This window comes from Panthera onca, chromosome C2 (assembly GCF_046562875.1).
Source record: "Panthera onca isolate mPanOnc1 chromosome C2, mPanOnc1 haplotype 2, whole genome shotgun sequence".
Taxonomy (NCBI): Eukaryota; Metazoa; Chordata; class Mammalia; order Carnivora; family Felidae; genus Panthera; species Panthera onca.
In genome coordinates, this window is record NC_138347.1 from 151653355 (window position 1) to 151675029 (window position 21675).

Sequence of the window (21675 nt, forward strand, 5' to 3'; positions counted from 1 at the left end):
TAAGCCAGTTACCACACATGAGCGGGAGAGAAGGAGTGAACTCTGCTGTGCAGGAACTTCGGCAGAGCAGAAGATACAACCCAGCACCGGACAGAAAATCTTAGACGCCCATCCCTACGTTTGCTGTCAAGAGTAGAATGTGTCGGGACAAAAACAATTTTCTGCTGGCAGAGGGTCAGTGCTGGGGCCTGTGCATTAACTAACAACAAGCAGATTAAGAGGAGAGAAGACATGGGGGCACCTGGATGGCTCAGAAGGTTCACCGTCTGACTTCGGCTCAGGTCATGGTCTCGTGGTTCATGAGTTCGAGCCCCGCATCAGGCTCTGTGCTGACAGCTCAGAGCCTGGAGCCTGCTTCGGATTCCGTGTCTCCCTCTCTCTCTCTGCCCCTCCCCCACATGTACTCTGTCTCTCTGTCTCTCAAAAATAAATAAATGTCAAAAAAAAAGTTTTTTAAATCATCTTGATGCCATGGAGGTGCATTTTGAATGCCTCCAGATGCAAAACCGTTCACGTAACAAGACTTTTTCAAAGGGCATTTCCTAGCTCAGAGATTTTAGTCAAAGCTCCATAGGTAAGAAAAACGCAGCCAAGAGCCCCGTCCCTCCCCCACCCCCAGTCTGGAATGAAGTCCGAGACTTAAGAAAGTTGGCGACCAAATTGGCTTTTCACCTTTAGCCCGACACGTGCCACCAGGCAGAGGCTTGGGACTGGAAGTTAAACTGGAAAGAGGGTTTCTTGAAGCAAGACTTGTCCCTCCTCCTACCCTGGGTCCGATAGGGGGCCTTCAAGAGGGCGGCCGGGAGAACCCGGTCCCTGGGCTGCGTGCAAGCCCACTTAGGAGGACGTGCGTGCAGATGCAAAGAAGGGGTAAGCACTTGTCTTGAGGTCACGTCGCCCTGTTGAGGGAATGACCCACCCATGGGTGGTGTCTCCAGTGCACCCACAGGGCAGTCCGCAAGAGGAAGGGCCAGCATTTGGGCATCCGACGCTCCCGGGGGGCACCCCCAACGCTTTTCTTCTCCCTCCGTCTCCTTCCCACACCGTGAGCCTGGAGTGACAGTGGTTGGGTAAAGGGTAAAGAGGACTGAGTCCGGAGAAGAAAGAGAAATAACTCGCTACCGATCCCTCCCTGACTTCCCCACCTGAGTTTCTAAGCCGAGTCGGGACAGTCTTCCATAGTGCCGCCTTGCTCGCCTCCCTGCCGCCCCCCACATCTGCCCAGTTTGCCTTTGGTGTCCTGACCCCTCCAGAGTCCAAGTTCAAGGGAAAAGGGCAGGAGAGAGATTGCTGTTCTGGTACTTTCCTAAAGCATTGATTCCTGAGCTTGGCAGATGTTCAAGGCCGGCTCTTTCTATCACGGGGTGTTTTGAAGGTTGTTTGGGGACTCCCCGAAACTCGACACCTCCTGCAGTTACTGACACGTGGATGTACTTGTCAGCTTGCTCTGGATAATTCCCATTTAGCCACTGGACCTAGAAGTTTACCCCACAAATATTCTCTCTTTGGGGTTCCCACTGGGCTCCTGGCAGCCCCCTTGGGTCAGCCATTCGAAGAGGTCTTTCTCCATCTCAAGGTACCCGGGACCCCGCTATTCTCAATCACCCCAGCCTCTTTTCTAGGTCCATCCGCCTGAGAGCAGACTGAGGTGTGCCGGGCAGCTCAGCAGGCAGAACCGGCAGGCCCTCCCAGCCTGAGTGGGAGAGAGCTTTGTGCGTCCTGAGGGCAGGCAAGGGAGGGAGGGAGAGAGCGCTGTGGGGCGGGGTTGGGGACACCCGTGGGGCTGCTTCACTCAGAGCCTTGGGAGGCCTGGCCGGCCTCCGTCTCATCCCAGGCGCAGAGGGAAGCCTTGCGGCGGTCTGAGCACGGGGACAGACCCCTCCCTTGCCGCTCTGTGACTGGGGGTGAGGGCACCAGAAGCAGGCACTCGAGGGAGAGTCGAGAGGCTAGTGTGGGAACGAACGGTGGGAAGTGGTGGCCTGGGCTGGAGCGAGGTCACCCCGGGACCGCCCCGGACCTGCCCCAGCTTCCTGCATGTTCTCAACAGCCACTCTGTCACCGGAGAGTCGCAATAACTCTGAGGAAAGGGAGGTTAGCCCTATACATTCTATACTTGGAGATGAGGTCAAAAGGTCCGGTGCCTGGAGCCAGATAACCTCGTCCTGCTTCAAGTTTTTAGCCAGTGGATTCTAGAGCTTTGATGTGGTCTATTTGCCTGGCTGGACAGGAACTGTCACCACAGCACAGTCACTCCTGTCCTGTTTACCCTATATCCCCCACCCCGCCCCTTCCCTCCGCTCGCACTTGTCCTCTCTCTCTCTCTCAAAAATGAATAAACATTTTGGCAAAAGGAAAGAAAAGTCATAGAGTGTCCTTCCGCTAGTCTGGATGCAAGAGGATGGCATATAACTCCTTTCTAGCAGTCGGAGAAGAGTCAAAGTCTGATGAGGGAGACGTGGTGGGGCTGGGAGATATTAGAGTAGCGTCTTTGGAAAATGTGTTCAATGTGTCCCACGCACAAGCAAGGGACTTTTGGTACCTTTTGTTCAAGGAGGAAGGGATATATGTCACACTCTAGAAAGGTTGCCCTGTAACTTGCAGAAGATAAAGCTTTGAAGTTTTTTGAGGGTTGAGATAAGGCTTTGAAGTCAGAGGGTGAATTGATAGCTATGATGATAAATCACTTGTGTGTTTTATCTGCCTCATGTAGCCTCCATGAGGGGAGAGAGAGAGAAAATCTCCAGTGCTTGGCCAAGAGCTCAGCAAGCACCTAGCAGCAGGGCAAAGCATTCTCGCAGATTAAATCAATGAGATGATAAAATGCAGTCTTCCGAGAGAGACGATGTGTCACTTGGCGAGGTGCTGCCACCTTCTGGGCACTGGAGGCATTGCCGGCCATTTCCAAAGCTCCGGTTGTCCACCTGCCTTTGGAACTCTGCGCCTCTCTTGCCAGAGGTGTTTTCCTGACCCCGATTGGGTTTTTAACGACAACCCTGACTCCTATATTGGCTCCTACTTGACCAGCGAGAATTGGGAGGACCAGAGGACTTATGGGCCAGAAGCATTTCTCCCGGGTGCTTCCACGTGGCTTGGCTCGCGGCGGCTACTGGCCAACGTCCTCAAGGGCATCCTTGGTGAATCCGGCAGCCCCTTCCGGCTCCTTTCCTTACTCCTGGGAGCACTGAACACCGTTGCTCTCTTCCTTCCTTGAAATGCGTTTCTCCCTCAGCATCTTCCAAGACCAACTCCTCTCCTGGTTTCTGTCCTGCCTCCCTGGCTGCTGCCTCACTCTGCAGCGTCTCCCAGGTCTGTCCCCGAGCCTGCTGCTCCTCGCAGAGCCCTGGGGGAGCACTCCTGCATCCCCTCTGCACACAAATGGCTGCCAGGTCTCCTGTCACCAGCCCAGAGGTCCGGATCCCACTACCTGGCCCCTGAAGACCGGCTCTGCCCTCGTCGTGTCCGAAGTCAGCCGGTCCCCCCTGTCTCCCTTTCACCCTGGCCTCCCCCCTGACTCCCATCGCCTCCCCGCTGCCCCCAGGCGGGACAGCTGTTGACCGCCCCTGAGGACCCTTCTCCTCACGGCCAAGTACACCGAACGGTTGTCGCTTTGCCTAGACGGCACACTTTTTAGCTCACTCAGGCACCTTTAAGTTCTTTCACATTTTGTCTGTTTTACTTCCTGAGCACCACGCTGACGCAGCCCCTTTGTCCCCTCTTCTCTGCCACCGCCAAAATCTCCGTCACTTGGAACTTGGGCTGCTGGGACCAGCTCTCATCACCCGCCTCCTGTGATCCAAACTGTCCCTGAAATAGACCCTTCGCAATGGGGCCCAACCTCCTTGGCTGACACTCACCCCTTGGCCCACGCCCACCCCCCAAGACCACGCTCCGTTCCGCCATCCACCCTGCCCTCAACTCACACGGCACATGTCACGCCCATCCACACCTGTGTCTGTGCCCACTCTCTTCCCTCTGCCCGGAAGCCCTTCCCTCACCAGCCCATCCCCACTGTACAGACAGGAAAACTGAGGCTCAGAGAGCTGATACGACCTGTCCAAGGCTGCAGAGCTGGCAAGTGTGGAGCTGGGGTTCCAGAGGTGGGCTTTCTGAACCCACTCCTTCACTGCTCTGCGGAGCCCCGGCTCTCCCGCAAGCCTCCAGGTCCCCACGTGTGATTTGGGGGGTGATGAAAGACTGGGCTCTTCCTGCTGTGACTTCCCCTAGCCGGGATTTCTGGAGGCTGAGATGCTCTGAGGCTCCCTGCTGACCTGGGCCGTACTGAGCACAACTTCCTAGGACCCCCCCCCCCCCCGCCCCAGCCAGCCACACGGTGGAGAATGCTTAAGCCAGCCTCTGGGCAGACCCGGTGCCTGTTCCAGGTAGGCAGGCGTGGCCTCCTGCCCTCCCTCAAGTGCTCCAGTTTGCCCTCGATTACTTTTCTATTCCTGTGAGGCCAAATATCGCAAACTTTGTAGGATAAGTGACACCCTTTATTAGCTTACAGTTCTGTAGCCAAAACAGAAGTCCGGCACGGCAGAGTTGAGCTCTCTGCTCGGGGAATCGCAAGGCTGGAACGAGGCTGAGCCTCGCCTGGACACTGAAGAAAACTCCTCTTCCAAGTTCATTCAAGATGGTGACAGAATTCGGCTCCCATAATTACTGGACTGAGGTCCCCATCTCCTTGCTGTCGGCCAGGAGGCTCTCTCAGTTCTTTAAGGCACCACATTCCTTCTCAGATGGTCCCTCCATTTGCAAGTCGGGGAAGGTGTGTCAAATGTCCCCTTGCCTGCAGCCAGCTGAAGAAAACTTTCTGCGAAGAAGAGCCTTCCCTGATTAGGTCAGGCCCACCCAGATGCTCTCTTTATCATGATCTTAAGATCAACTGACTTGGGACTTTAATCACACATGCAAAATCCTTCACAGCAGTGGTTAGAGTAGTGTGTAATGAATCACCTGGGGACAGGAATCTTGGGGGGCCATATTTATTATTTAATGTTTATTTTTGACACCCAGAGAGAGCATGCATGAGTGGGGAGAGGGGTAGGGGCAAAGAAAGAGGGGAAGAGAGGATCTGAAGTGGGCTCCATGCTGACAGCGGAGAGCCCCATGCAGGGCTCGAACCCACGAAGTGTGAGATCATGACCTGAGCCGAAGTCGGATGCTTCACCGACTGAGCCACCCAGGCTCACCATTCCATCGTTAGAATTCTGCGAACTAAGGGACGCCTGGGTGGCTCAGTCGGTGAAGCATCCGACTTCGGCTCAGGTCACGATCTCACAGCTCATGAGTTCGAGCCCCGCGTCCGGCTCTGTGCTGACAGCTCAGAGCCTGGAGCCTGCTTCGGATTCTGTGTCTCTGTCTCTCTGTCCCTCCCCCCTCTCATGCTTCCTCTCTCTGTCTCTCAAAAATAAATAAACGTTAAGGAATTCTGCCAACTATATCCTATAAGACCTCCTCAAATTAATCTGTACTCAGCAGAGTTAGAAGGTGCCCAAATGGGTTATACTTGACCCCATGATTTCGGGGCCTCCATTAACAACACCCCTCTCTCCACCCTGGGCTCAGATTTTCCCAGCTCCCTGACTACACGTAGGCCATATCTTGTCCAAAGTCAGCCTGTCCCCCCCCCCCCGCCCTGTCCCCCATTCACCCTGGCCTCCCCCTGACTCCCATCGCCTACCCGCTGCCCCAAGCCGGACAGCTGTTGACCGCCCCTGAGGACCCTTCTCCTCACGGCCAAGTACACCGTGCTGTTCCCCACTAACTTAGTCAGCTCAGGCCGCCAGAACAAAATACCACAGACTGAGTGGCTTACAGAACAGAAATTAATTTTGTCACAGTTCTGGAGGCTGGGCATCCAAGATCCAGGCAATGGTCAGTTTGGTTTCTCCTGAGGCCTCTCTCCATGGCTTGCTTGCAGATGGCCATTTTCTCACTGTGCCCTCCCCGGGCCTTTCCTCTGTGCTCATGCATTTCTGGTGTCTCTTTCTCTTCTTACAGAGGACACTAGTCCTACTGGATCAGGACCCTGCCCGTTTGGCCTCATTTTACCTCAGTTACTTCTTTAAAGGTCCTGTCTCCAAATACGGTCACATTCTGAGGTCTGGGGGTTAAGGCTTCAGTAATGAATCTGAGGGGGACATAGTTCAGCTTCTAACACCCCCCATCTCTTCCCGTCAAGTGCCTCCTTATTTGGGGGAGTCGGTTCATAGGCCGCCTCCTCCGCGAAGCCACCTGGGTACTCCCACTTGGAGTTTGCTTCTCCCTCCCTGGGCCCCTCAACACCAAGCTGGTACCTCTGCCCTCACCGGGTCCATTTCCCACCGCACTGTGGGTCCCATGACAGGTTCCGCGGCCAACGAGCTGCTGCATCCTGGGAATGGTCCGGAACGAAGATCCCGAACTAAGACGCTAGGGTGCAGAGAACCGAGGGACCGTTCGGAGGTCATATAAATAGGAAGCGACAAGCAGGCGATTTGATCCCAGCTGTGTGACACCAGATCCCACGCTTCCCAGACCACGCTCCGCTGCCTCTCACGCGGTAGCCGCATTCCTAGGGCAGGAGGGTGGCGACTCGCCCCTCAAGTCGGCCCTCCCTTGGGGCTGACCCCAGAGCAGAAAACCCCCATTCTGGGTTCTGACGGTTTTATCAAGAGGCTGAGCGGACCTGTCTCCTGAAGGTCTGGAACAGCCAGCCTGGGCTGCTCGGAGCCGTCCCTTGCACCACTGCATGCTTCCCAGCTAGAGGGAGGCCACGGCCGCCAGCCGGTGCCTGGAAAGGCATTCGTCTTCAGACAGGGAGGACACACTGGGATCTGGGATCCGGAGAAGCTGGGGTGACAGGGATCCAGGGGAAAGCTCAATGAGCTTACTCATTTATTGAGTTTCTAGTGTGTCAGGCACTGCTCTAAATGCACTGTGTGTGTGTGTGTGTGTGCGCGCGTGTGTGTGCGTGAGAGAGAGAAATGTGTATATTCTTCACAGCAACGCTTGGAGGCCTGCACGATGATTATCCCCACCTTGTAAATGACGACACTGAGGAACAGAAGGAGCAAGTAACTCGCCAAGGTCACACAGCTGGTGGGTGTCACGGCAGGATTCGAACTCAGGCAGTCTGCCTTGTAATCATTCCTGGACGCCGCCCCTCCTGAAACTTGCCCCAAGTCGGCCACCAGCCGCTCATCTGAGCCCTGCCACCGCGTGCCAGCTCTGCAGGGAGACCATGAACTTCCGACCAATCCCGCTTGGAGGGAGGGGCTGACGGAGGAGCAGCGGGGCCCCCGGAAGGAGGGACTGGCCCCTGAAAACAAGAGCCTGCCCTCTCCACCCTCCCCGCGAGGCCCCTCCCCCTTGTGACGAAGATCAGTTAATCAGCACAGACATTCAACCTCCGTGTATTTATTTATTTCCAGCCTCATTCCCAGGATGGTTGGAGGAAGCCGCGCAGTGTGGCCACCAAAGATGCTCTGATAAATCGTGCCTTGATGGCCTTGTAATCGACACCTGATGATGTGGCTCAGTGGGATCATTACACATAGGGTGACCAGCTTGTGACGGTGTTCTTGGAGCCTCCCAGCTTTAAAACTGAAAGTTCTTGGGGTGCCTGGGTGGCTCAGTCGGTTAAGCGTCTGCCTTCAACTCAGGTCATGATCTTGTGGTTCGTGAGGTTGAGCCCTGCATCGGGCTGTCTGCTGTCAGCACAGAGCCTGCTTCAGATCCTCTGTCCCCCCTCTCTCTGCCCTTCCCCCCTTGTGTGCACACTCTCTCTCTCTCTCTCTCTCAAAAATAAACATTTTTTAAAAAAGTAAATAAAATAAAACTGAAAGTCCTTTATTCTGGGAACCTCTCAGAGACAGACTCTCATTACACAGGACGCAGCGCACAAAGTCTCCTTGCTAGACTATGGATGTAGCTCGGAGCTTCCTAACAGCCAAGGCAAAGAGGGAAACACGCCCTGTTATGAGATTTTCAGTGTCAGTAGCAGTGCAAAAGAACTTTCCACAAGGACGTGTCCAGTATGTTTCTACGGAGCACTCAAAATGTGGCTCGCGTGTTGGAGTAACTGCATTTTTAATATTACTTCATTTCACTCCATTTAAACATAAGTAAGAATCCCCCATGGCTAGTGGTGACTACATTGAAAAGCATGGTGTATTAGATAAGAACAAACCAGAGGCTCAGGAAAAGCCTGGGGAGCAGGCAGAGGGGTAGAAAAGGACAGGGGAAGCCAAAAGAGGGAGTGGATGTAAGAGAAGGGGTCCCCAGATGCCCCTCTCTCTGCCCCCAGGTTAGTGCAGCATGACTCACGCTGACTCAGTGGAAAAAGTGAGCAGTGCCTGGATCGCTCCCTGGCACCAGGGGGCATCCAGGATGTCAGAAGGAAGACTTTTTTCTGCCAGGTAACAGAATGCACCTGCACGGCCTTAGACCCAGAGCCTGGGCAAAAGGCTTCCTTCATGTGTGCTCTGGATGGTCCCCCTGACACCCCTCACCTTCCTGGTCTAAATGTCAGGGTCTCCGGAGCCTGCTAAGCACCTTGGGTTCTGGGAGGCCAAGAAGAGGGAGGCATGACACCCCCCCCTACCCCCACCCCCTCACCCCACTCCAGTCTGTCTGTGACTGGGAAGCTGATGACTCCAGGGTCAGAAATAACCCCACAGTCAGCTCGCCGCGTGCTACCCCTCCCTTTCCCCTCCGTTCCCAGAAAGTCTGGGCCCTGAGTCAGAGGGAAGAGCCCAAAAGTAAACAAGGACCCAGATAATCTGCTGTGAAAACCACAGAACCATCCCGCGGAATTCTTTGATAATTCAGGGACCCAGGGAAGAGTCGAAGCCTGGAAATTCAGATGTCTTTCCCCCAATCCAGCTGCACTCGGGACTGTGTAGACGGGTGCTGTGGGGCAGGAAGAGGAAGGAGAAGAGAGAGGAGATCCTTGGCACCGAGGGAATGGGGGAGAAGGAGAGCTGGGCTGACCCCTAGAAGTGTCCAGGCCAGGAGCAGAGGAGGAGAGGGCACAGGCCTGCCCGCAGGAGGCCTCCAGTCCCCTGCACAGTGGACACACACACATCAGCAATGGTCAGAGGCCAGTGTGGAGGGGGGGGGGGGGAGGCAGCACATGGGATTAGGGGCCATCCAGGTGTCAGATGCCCCTCGTTATTCATTCCCTCAAAATAGTCTGGGACACCTGCACCCCACCCCAGAGCTGAGTCACTGACCCCAGTCCTCAGATGCAATTTGAATGAATGAAGCTGTCCCTACTCTTCTTCCCCTCCCAGCAGAAAGGACATGTAACTGATTCCCTGGGATGGAAGGGGAACTTCCACAAGCCCTAAAAATAACTAAGCCACTTCATACTCTGAACTTAGCCTCTCCCCCCCCCCCCCGCCCCCGCCCCCACCTGGCCCACCCCATCGCCAGCAAGATAAAGGCAGCGGCTAGGGCTGGCAGAGGACAGAGACCCGAGCCAGGGCAGTGAGACGGCATCGAACGAGGCCAGCAGAACAGGACAGGCCGTGAACAAGAAGCCGGACGGGAAAGACAGACCCCCAAGCACCCCCTCAGCCAAGTGGGATCTTCAGGTGAGTCTTTTCCCTGTCTCTCCATGGCAGGCTGGCTCTCTGGGCTGGGATCCCCTCTGGGATGGCTCTCAGGGTAGTGTATATCAGGGGTAGCTCTGGGCAGAGGAAGGAGGTCGTAGGTGAATTGTGGGGGGGGGGGGGAGATAGGGGGTCCTGATATAAAGATTCCAAAAGATTCCATGAGGAAATTAAAGGAGAATTAGCATGAGCCCCATGGCCCGTCTCAGAGTGGCTGCCACAGGCCTGAGTCCCACAGAAGAGACAGGTTCTTACCAGTCTGGCATAATCCAGAAAGGCTTTCAGGAGGAGGTGGCCTGGAGTTGCGAGTTTTAAAACACAGGTATGGAGCTCCTCAGGCTTCAGGGTTTCCTCTCAGGGGAGCCCCAGGCAGGCCCAAAGTCTGGAGGAAGGAGGGACCCAAGAGAGATGAGAGGACATGGGGGCTGGAGGGTAGGAAGTCGGCCCAATTCCGCCTAGTGAGGACAAACCCCATGCCCAGCTGTTGTGGGCGAAAGTCTTGGCATATCTGGCACCAGAATATCTTCCCAGGGCTGGCTTGAGCCCAGCTCCCCACATATCATGGCCTAAAGCCTGGGGTGGGAGGCCGACTTTGCCCCAGGCCATGGTCTTGCCCAGTAGGAAAGCCCTTGGGACAGATCTGGGGACACAAGGTGGGGAGACCAAATCTGAGTCTTCCCAGATGTTGAGGCCTGTGGAGGCGGCTGAGTCAAGGACAAGCAGACCTGGGAGAAAAGGTGGGGTCACCCTGAGAGGCTGGCCCAGCCCTAGGAGGCCAGGCTCTGGGGTTCAGGTCTGACCCTAAGTCTGATAGTCCGGTTCTGATTCCATCCACACCCCACGCCTGTCCCTGCCCTTTAGAAACTTAAGCCCCAGGAGTTTCAGTCCAGGCAGGGGCAGGGGTGAAAGGGCCAGGGGTCAGAAAACCTGCTTCAGATCTTGCCCTATGGAGCCCCTTGGAACAGCTCCTTCCTGTCTTTGGGCCTCAGTTTCTCCACCTAAACAATGAGGGGGTTAGGTTCCTTGACCTCTGAGTGTCCTTAGTTCTGACATCCCTGGACTGATGATTCTAACAATTTGTAACCATAGCGGAGATTCTGCAGATTCCTGGGGTCGGCAGTGGGGCGGAATTGGTGACCTATACGTGCCATCTGCTCAGGCCGCACTGGTAGTGACAGGACAGGGAGGCATGGGTGGCCTTTTTTCCCATCAGAACTCAGAAACAAAAGGAACCACCCGGAGCGTGCCCTGAGACTCCGGCTACAGGTTTTGTTCGACGTTTCCCTCCTCGGGGCTCTGATGTCTGGTGGGCATGCCGGATGGCTACCTCAGGAGGAGGGTGACAGGCGGGTCTCAGGCCACCACGTCTTCTGAGGCAGCCACGAAGAGGATGTCCTGCCCCCCACCCGCTGCCTGTGTCCTTGCCCCTCCCCCCCACCCCCAGGCCCCAGCCCTGGTCGTCCTGCAGGCCAGGGGCCTGATATCCGCTCAGGAGGAGGGGGCAGGATCAGGGAGCCCCGGGCAGAGATGAGGTGGGTGACGGACCCCATGGGCCCAGTGGCGAGCCTGAGCCTCCCGCCAGAGCCCAGGGCCATGCCGAGGCCAGGACCTCCGCTATATTTAGCACGAGTGTGGAGCTGAGCAGTGGGTCAGGGGCAGCGGGAGGGGGGACGTGCTTCTCATTCTTTCCCTACTGGCCTCTGAGGACTGTCAGTCCACCTGTCACAAGACAGATAAGACACACAGAGGACAGAGACCAGAGAAGGGCTGGAGGGGTGGGAGGCCGTGGGGAGGTGGGGGGGGGGGGGGCGCTAGGGGGAAGCAGTGCCTTGGGGGAAGCTGACTGATGTGAAAGGGGGAGAAAGAGAAGTACAGGAGTTTGGGGCCGGCTGTGTGCAGCTGGGCAAGAGTCTGTGTGAGCAAGGGCAGGCTGTCTCTGCAGTAAGCCCTCAGTCCGCTGCCCTCCCTCCCTGTGGGTGTCACCCCCATGCTCTCCTAGGGGTGCCTGTGGGGGAACAGAGGGACCACAGCCAGGAAGACAGCTTCGCGCCCCCTCCCCTCCTATTTCTTGGGAGCTAGGCCCCCAAAAGGGTCTAGGAGCACCGAACTCATTAGCAAAGCTCTGACTGTCTCTATGCCTCACTTTCCTCGTCTTTAATTGTGAGTGGCTGGGCTAGAAGACCCTCGAGATTGAGGTCCCCCTAAGCTCAGACCTTCTGAGTCTCGGGGTATGGCACAGAAAGCCCTTACCTGGGATTCAGGATCTGGCCCTGCGGAACCGTGAGGTATCTGGTGAACACCTGCGCCTCACGGAGCCCCCCCCCCCCCCGGCCGCTTCTGCTGTAGCACAGGCCCCAGGCCCCAGGTGGGGCCTGGAAGGGCCGAGAGTGAATGGAGAGCCAAGAGGTTAAAGGCTGGGCAGGGCTCCCGTGAGAGTGGCGACTGCGCCCTCTGGTGTTGCGAAAGGGAATTTCTTCTCCCTGGGAAGGAGTCCCCAGTTTAGGGACCTGCCTGCCTCTCCCGGACTGGGACCGTAGGTCAGGATTCACCTGGCAGCTCACGCGGGAAAAACGGACTAGGGTAAAGGAAGGCGAGGAGGGGGCGTGTCCAGTTTGCATCCCTTACAGGGCTACAGGACAGAGTTTCACGGCCACTAGGGCCCCGCCTGCTTCCTAGCAACCCGGGTAATTCTGGGAAAGCAGAAGCTTTGCCCGAAGTTCAAGCCTTGTCACACGCCAGCCGTGCAGGGGGTGGGGCGACACCCCGGTGAGGTCTGGAGAGGAGGGGGGGGGGGTCCCTAAACACAGGTCAACGCAGGACTGCTCTGCCCCTTGGCCCCGCCCACTGTGACTTCTCCCAGCTCCCGGCCCTTTCCTCATCTCTGCCCCTTCTCCTCCGAAGGATGGTCAAAGCCCAGACGCAGGCAGCCCCCACGCCGGCCACTCCGATGGCAGCTGCAGAAGACCTGCCCCTCCCCGCACCCCCGGGCCCGGAGGATCTGCCGCCACCGCCCCCCAAGGAGTCCTTCTCCAACTTCCACCAGCAGAGGCAAGCCAGCGAGCTCCGCCGCCTGTACAGGCACATCCACCCTGAGCTCCGCAAGAATCTGGCCGAGGCTGTGGCTGAGGACCTGGCCGAGGTCCTGGACTCTGAGGTGCCCACCGAGGGTGATGTCCAGTGTATGCGCTGGATCTTCGAGAACTGGCGGCTGGACGCCATTGGGGACCGTGAGAGGCCGCCTGCCAGGGAGCCCGTGTCGGGCGGGGACGTCCAGGGTACCTCCCGCAAATTTGAGGAAGGCTCCTTTGCCAACAGCACAGACCAGGAGCCTGCAGGACCCCCGCCATCCGGAGGGGACGTTCGTGCGGCCCGCCGGCTGTTTGAGACAAAGCCGCTGGATGAGCTGACCGGCCAGGCCGAGGCGCCGGAGGCCCCGGTGAGGGAGCCCGAGGCCAGCGGGGATGTCCAGGGTACCAGGATGCTCTTTGAGACGCGGCCGCTGGACCGCCTGGGCTCCCGCCCCTCCATCCAGGAGCAGAGCCCCCTGGAGCTGCGCTCAGAGATCCAGGAGCTGAAGGGCGATGTGAAAAAGACAGTGAAGCTGTTCCAGACAGAGCCGCTGTGTGCCATCCAGGACGCAGAGGGTGCCATCCACGAGGTCAAGGCTGCGTGCCGGGAGGAGATCCAAAGCAACGCGGTGAGGTCTGCCCGCTGGCTCTTCGAAACGCAGCCTCTGGACGCCATCAACAGGGACCCCAGCCAGGTGCGGGTAATCCGGGGGATCTCCCTGGAGGAGGGGGCCCGGCCTGACGTCAGCGCAACCCGCTGGATCTTTGAGACACAACCCCTGGACGCCATTCGGGAGATCTTGGTGGACGAGAAAGACTTCCAGCCATCCCCAGACCTTATGCCTCCTGGTCCAGACGTCCAGCAACAGAAGCATTTGTTTGAGACCCGAGCATTAGACACTCTCAAGGGGGACGAGGAGTCTGGGGCACGGCCCCCACCCAAAGAGGAAGTAGTCCCTGGCGATGTCCGCTCTACCCTGTGGCTATTTGAGATGAAGCCCCTGGACACTCCCAGAGACAAGGTCCAAGTGGGTCACCTGCAGCGAGTGGGTCCCCGGGAGCAGGAGGGGCTCACGTCTGAGCATCTATGCGGTGATGGCTCCTCGGCTCTGTCCCTCTCTCAGAGTGCTCCCCAGAGGGATGGGGTGAAGGGGGACGTGAAGGCCTTCAAGAACCTTTTTGAGACCCTTCCCCTGGACAGCATTGGGCAAGGTGAGCCTTCGGCCCATGGGAATGTGAGCAGAGCCGAAGGAATGGATTCTGCTGGGCAGTCCCAGGACATAGGGTCCCCGGTGTATGCCATGCAGGATGGCAAAGGCCACCTCCATGCCCTGACCTCTGTCAGCAGAGAGCAGATAGTTGGAGGCGACGTGCAGGGCTACAGGTGGATGTTTGAGACACAGCCCCTGGACCAGCTAGGCAGAAGCCCCAGTACCGTGGACGTGGTGCGGGGTATCACCCGGCAGGAAGTGGTGGCCGGAGATGTAGGCACGGCCCGGTGGCTCTTTGAGACCCAGCCCCTGGAGGTCATCCACCAGCGGGAACGGGAAGAACGCCAGGAAGAAGAAGGAAAGGGTCAGGCAGGTCCCCAGCCTGAGGCACTCCCAAAAGGTGATGTGCGGACCATCCGGTGGTTGTTTGAGACCTGCCCGATGAGTGAGTTGGCAGAGAAGCAGGGGTCAGAGGTCACAGACCCCACAACGGAGGCCGAGGCTCGGTCCTGCACCTGGATGTTTGCACCCCAACCCCTGGACAGGCCAGAAGGCTCCAGGGAGCGGCACCTGCAGGTCAGCCAGATGCAGGCTGGGGCCGGACAGACAGACGGGCATGTCTTTGAAACGGAGCCTCTGCAGGCCTCGGGCCGTCCCTGTGGAAGAGGGCCTGTGCGCTACTGCAGCCGCGTGGAGATCCCTTCGGGGCAAGTGTCTCGGCAGAAGGAGGTCTTCCAGGCCCTGGAGGCAGGCAAGGGGGAAGACCAGGGGCCCAGAGTGCTCCCCGAGCCCATCCCTGTGGGCTCTGTGCACAAGTTCACCTGGCTCTTTGAGAACTGTCCCATGGGCTCCCTGGCGGTCGAGAGCGTCCGAGGGGGCAACCTCCGGGAGGAGCAGCCCACGGGCCCCTCAGGCAACAAGGCGCTGGAGAGGCAGGAGACTGCGGCTGAGGGCACCCTGAAGGCTTTGCACACTGTGCCTGGCATCCTGCACCATGGAGGCATCCTCATGGAGGCCCGGGGGCCAGGGGAGCTCTGCCTGGCCAGGTACGTGCTCCCAGGCCCAGGGCAGGGGGCACCCCACGTACGGAAGGAGGAGCTGGTGTCTGGCGAGCTTCCCAGGATTGTTCGCCAGGTGCTGCGCCGGCCAGATGTGGACCAGCAGGGGCTGCTCGTTCAGGAGGACCCGGCGGGCCGGCTGCATCTGAAGCCACTGAGGCTGCCAGCTCCGGGCGGCAGCGGGGATGTCGAAGACGCGGATCCCGAGTTCCAGCAGCTGCTGGCTTGTGGCCTGGGGGCCTCAGTCTCGAGGACCGGGCTGGTGATGCAGGAGACTGAGCAGGGGCTGGTCTCGCTGACCGCCTACTCCCTGCAGCCCCGGCTGACCGGCAGGGCCCCTGAGAGGGGCAGCGTGCAGCTGCTGGCCAGCTGCATCGACAAAGGAGACCTAAGCGGCCTGCACAGCCTGCGGTGGGAACCACCAGCTGATCCAGGTTCCGTGCCCCCCAGCGAGGGGGCCCAGAAGCTGCCCCCAGCTGAGAACATCATCCATGTGCCCCCTCTGGACCCCAGCATGGCGATGGGGCATCTGAGAGGCCCGGGGAAGGCAGTCCCTCTGGCTGGGGAAGGGAAGCGGGAAGACAGCCACAGTGGACACAAAGGGATAGCAGCTGTGGGAGAGTCGGAAGCAACCACAGCTAGGCCTCTGGGGCCTGGGGCCCCAGACCTCCGGGCCGCCATGCAAAATCTGCGGCTGGCCACCGCCGAGGCCCAAAGCCTGCACCAGCACGTTCTGAGCAAGCACAAGCAAGCCTCCACCCCTGGAGCCACCTCCGCACCCTGTCAGGATGGTCAGCGGCAGGCATCGGCTGCGGCCACCGTGGCTGCCCAGAGCAACGCTGGGCCTAAGGCTGGAGGTGACCCCAGGATCCCAGCAGCCCCCAGAAAGGTCAGTGGGGAACAGGAAGCACTGCCCGGAGGGCTGCCGGGGGGGTGGGTGACTATTCAGGATGGCGTCTACACTGCTCACCCCGTGAGGACCTTTGACCCATCAAGGGGTGTCCAGCCTTCCGAAAGAGAGCTCCCACAGAGGGGCGGGGACGCTGCCCCCTCGGCCCAGGCTCCAAGCCCACTCCAGGAAGGGCCAAGGCAGAGTCGGGGGCCTGGGTGGGAGGAGCCTGGGGGCTGCACACAGACGGCCTGGGGATCTCCAGAGAAGGCAACGGCAAGAGTCGGCCCAGGAGGCCTCCAAGCTGCAAAGGTTGCCTCTTCAGCCCACCACACTCTGGCCTCTGGGCCTCGGCCTGCAGGTGCCAGCCTGCACTCCCATAATGCCTCTGTTCCTCCTCCTCCTCTTCTCTCAGCTGCTGTGACAGGACCCGACTTCGCAGCCCAAGCCCGCCGCGATGAGGACTGTATCCAGCAGGACTCCGAGGCCCTGCGGGCCCCCCTTCTCCACTCCCACAGCAGCCCTGCCAGCCAGAGAAGCCATGGGGACGCACAGACAAAGACCCCAAACCCGGAGCCCAAAATGCCCCCGAGGAAGAAACCTGAGCTGCCTCCCAAACCCGCACACCTAAGCCAGATCCCCCCTCCCCAGTGGCTGCCCAAGCCCTCAGCTCTGTCTCCCAGCTCCTCCAGAGAAGCCGGGCAAGGAGACTACAAGCCAGGTGAGAGAGACGCAGCCATCGGCGGGCCAGCCCACGTCCCCACCGCCCGCAGCCAGGGATGCACGCGTCCGGCTGGAGGCTCCAGAGAACAGAGCCGGCCCAGCCCCCAACATGGCCCCGGCGCCACGGCTTCCAGATCCACCAAGAGCCAGGCTGCAGGCAGCAACGCCCAGAGCGCTGAGCCCCGCAAGCTCTCAGCTCTCCACCGTCACCCCACCTCACCGCTGCAGGGTCCCAGCCCCGCAGGAGAGAGGCCCGAGGCAGATTCCCAGCAAGGGGCCTCTGAGAACGCGGGGCTTCTGCAGGGAAGCCAGCAAGAGCTCCAGGGTCTCCTGAGCCAGGTGCAAGCCCTGGAGAAGGAGGCGGCGAGCAGTGTGGACGTGCGGGCGCTGAGGAGGCTCTTTGAAACCGTGCCCCACCTGGGAGTGGCTCCTCAGGCTCGTGCTGCCCCCCAAAAGCCTGAGGCCTCAGTGGTGCAGGCCTTTGGGGAACTGACAAAAGTCGGCACAGAGGTGGCCCGGCTGAGGGAACAGACCCTGGCCAGGCTGCTGGACATTGAGGAGGCTATACACAAGGCCTTGAGCTCCATGTCTGGCCTCCAGCCTGAGACAAACACCAAGGGCCGGTCGCAAGGACCCCTGGAGGACCACGGTGCCCGCAAGATCGGTAACACGGACAGGAGGAAAGCCGGACCTAACTGCTCAGGCCGGGAGGTCAGAGGGCAGACTGCAGTCAAGAACCAAACCCAGGATGCATGCCCAAACCCAGATGCTCTGGACTCTGAGGTCCAGAGTCAGGCCAAGGTCAGAAATCACGCAGAGGCCGGGGGTCAATCAGCCCCAATGGTTCCTTCCACCAGGAGGCCAGAGACATTGAGAGAAGACTCGGGCCTCCCTGGGGTCTTCCCTTCCAGGCGAGATTCATCTTGCTCCCCGACCTTCATCTCCACTGAGTCAGCCACAAGGAAGCTTCCAGAGGCTCCCAGCCCCAGGGCCACTCACCTGGCACAGGATGTTGGCCAGGCCCAGCTCCACCAGAAGGGTTTCCAAGACAAGGCTGGAAAGAAGGAGGTCACCCCGTGCTCTGGGCAGCCGGAGCCCGCCCCTGCCTCCTTAGGAAGCCCCCTGCCCACTGGGCAGAGAAGCATTCTGGAGCTGCAGACTGGACCGGGCGGCCCCCAGTGCTATGGAGCCACAAGAACGGCTACCCAGCAGTACGAAGGGGTGGGCCAGTGCAGGAACCCGGCCCTCCAGCCCTCCACCAGGGTCACGGAGGAGGCAGAGCTGCCCAGGGCCCCAGGACCCCACCTCGAGCTCCACGCTTCCCCCTTGCTCAGGCAGTTTCTGCACAGCCCAGCCAGGCTCAGCGGGGGCCTGGCAGAGGCTGGCAGGGTGCGTGCCCCCTGCGGCCACTCCCAGCCCGAAGCCCAGTGAGCCCCTGAGCCTCTACCATAGCCTCCGACCCGCACTGGGGGGCTTCCCTCCGGGGCCCCAGGACCGAGGCGGGTGCCGACCTCCTTGCACACCTGAGGCAGGACCGAGAAGAAAGGGCATCTTCGGAGACCTGTGGGAGGTTTCCGTTTCCTCCGCTCCATCAGTAGGCCCAATTCTTGCAAAGGGAAGAAAGGTTGGGAAGAGGCCCGCCAAGCGGCACGGACATGGGAGTGGCACGGGGGCCGGTCGCTGCTTCCGGAGGACGGAACATGGACAGACGCACCTGCTTCTCCCACAGGCCCGCCCGTCCGCATGAGTCTGCAGGCCTGACGCAGAGCCCCTGAGTGATCCTCCCCCCTCGGCCATTCTTTCTTTTATTATGAGCCAAAATGTTCTCAGCCCTCTGCTCCTTGATTCTTGGAGAAGACAGGGCCAGCTGGGCAACAGGACCAGTTGCTGTTCAGGACTGGCCTGAGGGCTCCAGAAGGGCCCTGTTGCAGCCCTCTCGTCACTATCTCCCTCATTCAGCGGCTCATCCCGGCAGCCCAAAGATCACACACAAGAGGCTCAGCAATCAGCCGTGTCCGTAAAACCAAATGTACTGCCTCTCTGCCCCCACCACCCTTCACTCTGTACCCCAGACGGAAACGATACAGTCGGAATAAACGCAAGTTTTATTCTGTCGCCTGCGTGCGTCCATCTGACGGTTTGCGCGTCTGCCCCAGAGTCTGGGTTCCCGCCGTGGGGGGAAAACAGCCACGACCTCCGCATGCCCCATTTTCCTGGCAATAGCAAGGTTGGAAGGCTCTGAAAAGCCACCCCTTCTTCCACCATCTTGGCTGGGAAACAGAGGCCCTGCACACTTGCTCCCCTCCCCCCTTCCCCAGCCCATACATACACTGCTTCCCCTCTACCTCTGGTCTTTCTCGGACATCATCCTCGAGTGGAATCTGACCAGAATCCTGCTCCAGAGTGGGAAAGCAGCCCGGTCAGGCCTGGGAAGGAGGGAGGGTCTCACCGCAGGAGAACTCCAGCGGCCGAGATGGCTGGGCCCTCTCCCCTGCTCAGACCAGGTGCTGTGTGCAGAGCAGGGGCTCCTGGGAAGGGGAGTGCCTGGAGATTGGCCTGGAAAACCAGAATGACTTAGTGCAGGGCCCTTGGCACTCTTTCAAAAAGTACCGAGCGCCTGTTGCACTCAGGTGAGGTCTTATGGGGTCATGCTCGCAGGGAACTGACCCTGTAGAATGAGGAGACAGAGAGACCATGAATAGACAGGAAAAACCAGATCAGGAGTAAGGGCAATGCACCTGACTAGGCCACTCTCCCACTCTAGGGGAGGAGTCTTAAAATATGGTGATGTGACAATAACAGGTGATTGCCTTAGAGGACGTGGCCAAGGTAAACCTCTCTAAGGGGGAAAAACTCACCTGGGATCTAAATAACAAAGAGCCACATATGTGAAAATCCAGGGGAGGTGCACGCTAGGCAGAGGGAAGAGCACACACAAAAATCCAGAAATGGGGATAAGTTTAGTTCCTGAATTTCCTGGATACCCCTCCGTCCACCCGCCTCCCCCTACATCCTGCCCCCCACAAGGTTATGTGGGAACTTGTCCACACGTTGCTTCAGTTGAGCAGGTAGGCTCCTAGCCTCCCGCCAGCCCTGGATTCAGCCCTCTACACCTGTCACAGCTCCGGTATTACCTGCTCTTCTCATATGGTGAGTTCCCCTGGGGCAGCAGAGCTCTGAACCAGAAAGAGCCGGTCCCGTGGAAGACAGCGGTGTGTGGGAACAATTAAGATAGCAGATCTACCCACTTGGGACTAAAATCTACATCCCTCTGGGTTCCTGGCCACATGTCCCTCTCCTCTGCCCTCTGTGCAATCTCACTTGATGACAGCAGCTTACAGCAGGACCGTTCTCATTTTTCTCATCTGAAAAGTGGGTGTGATTACGGTACCTCGTCTTGTGAAGATGAAGCAGATTATTATGTGTACAGGGCTTGGAGCTATGCCTAGCATCTTGGAACTCAAAGATGTCCATTTGTAGTGTTATTGGTAACCATTAGTTTCAATGTATCTTTCTCAGCTCCAGGTGGAGGGCTGTCTTGTTCATCTCAGTATCACTGCTGCTTATCAAAAGTGCATAGAAGGCACGCTGTAGATGTCAAACAAGTGAAGCAAAGATGAATGAAATGATGAAGTGAAGTCAGTGATTCGCCCAGCTAACATTTATCGAGCCCCTACTTCGTGCCAGGTTCCATTGAGGATGCTGAGAATAGAGATGAACAAGGCAGAATTTATCCCTGACTTCATGGAACTTGGGCTTAAAGAGGGAAGACAATATATTAGAAGGAGATAATATCACAAGAAGATAATGTCAGATATTGTGAAGGAAATAAAAACAAGGTCAGTCCACGAGAAGAGGAATGGCTGTTACTTTAGCTTGGGTGGTCAAGGGCAAGCATCTCTGCGGAGATAACCTTAATGACTTTGGAGCCGGGCCCAACGACTGGAGGTGGCAGCCTAAGGGGACGGGCGGGTGGGCGGTGAGCACGCCTGCGGCAGCGGGCACCTAGGAGAGTAGCGGCCTCTCGGCGAGGCCTCGCCCGCCCGGAGCCCGGCACACCTGCCGCCACACCTGCCGCCGAGCCCGAGGCTCCGCCTCTCCTCCTGGCCGGAGTGGGCGGGGCTAGAGGTGGGGCGGGACCGGAGGCCGAACGCGCGCAACCCAGAGCCCGCCCCCGGAGCGGGGCGGGGCAGGCTGGGGGGCGGGGCGTCTTCCCACCCGCCGTCGCCAAGGTGATGATGACGTCACCCGGGCCGCCGGGTTCGGGACGTTCCGGCGGCCGCCGCCGTTGCCCGGAAACTCCGGGCAGGCGCGCATCCAGAGGCCGGCTCCTAGCGGCAGACGCTGGACGCCAGGACGCGCCGTCCCGGCCGGCCGTCGCTCGGAGCCTCCTCCCTCCGGGATTCCTGGCGGGTGCGGGTTCCGGTCCTCACCCAAGTCGCGGCCCCACCCGGGGCCGACCTGCGGGGCAGGGCGCCTCCTCCCTTCTCGTCACTGCCCTTCGCTGCCAGCAACCTGCCTTGGGCCACCTCATTTCCCCCTTTCCCGAGCCACTGCCGTAGTCCGCCAGGTGGTCCTCCTTGCTTCCCCCTGTCTGTCCTAACAATCTGTCATCCACCCGGCAGCCAAAACTCTTGAGAGTTTACCAGACAGAGTCGCTTTCCTGTAAATACCCTCCAGTGGCTTCCCAGCTCATTCAGTCTTAAATCTAAGTCTTCTCTGCCTTTAGGACCAAAATGACTGCCTCTCTGTCTTCCTGTCCCAACTCCTTTACCCCCACTCTCCTCCTTACCCACAGCTCCCTAGTTACAGGGCCTTCTTGACCTTCACAGAATCCTTACAAAACTGATTCCTGCCTCAGGGCCTTTGCACTTGCTGCACCCTCTGCCTTGAAGTCTCTTCTTTCAGCTCTTTAGTGGCTAGGCACCTTCTCACTCAGATCGCATTCAGATGTTTCTCCAGAAAGGCCTTCTTGATCTAGCCCTCTCCTGCCCATTGCCCCTGCCCCACCATCTAAAGAGGCCTTCCAAAAAGTTACCATGCTATTTTATGTTCGCATGAAGACCTGTCGATATGAAATTATCTTGCTCACGTATTCGCTTATTGTCAGTGTTCTCAATACTATTCCTG

General features: G+C 58.7%; 1 protein-coding gene and 1 long non-coding RNA gene across 3 annotated transcripts; one reads left to right on the forward strand and one right to left on the reverse strand.

Annotated features, from left to right (window-relative positions):
* Nucleotides 1-7317: 7317 nt before the first annotated feature.
* LOC132682916 (uncharacterized) lies at nt 7318-12487 on the reverse strand. The gene is made up of 3 exons (XR_009611935.3): nt 11847-12487; nt 9852-9978; nt 7318-8892 (listed from the first exon to the last, which is right to left on the reverse strand). It is a non-coding gene; the product is annotated as an uncharacterized LOC132682916 (long non-coding RNA).
* Nucleotides 9454-18660, forward strand: XIRP1 (xin actin binding repeat containing 1). 2 transcript variants are annotated; one of them, XM_060638288.3, is made up of 3 exons: nt 9454-9578; nt 12498-15822; nt 16238-16355. In XM_060638288.3, exons 2-3 carry the CDS (start codon nt 12499-12501, stop codon nt 16244-16246), a joined length of 3333 nt encoding a protein of 1110 aa, XP_060494271.3. In that variant the 5' UTR covers nt 9454-9578; nt 12498; the 3' UTR covers nt 16247-16355. The 2 variants fall into 2 exon arrangements, with proteins under 2 accessions (XP_060494271.3, XP_060494270.3); XM_060638287.3 differs by having other exon boundaries at nt 12498-18660.
* The last annotated feature ends 3015 nt before the right edge of the window (nt 18661-21675 follow it).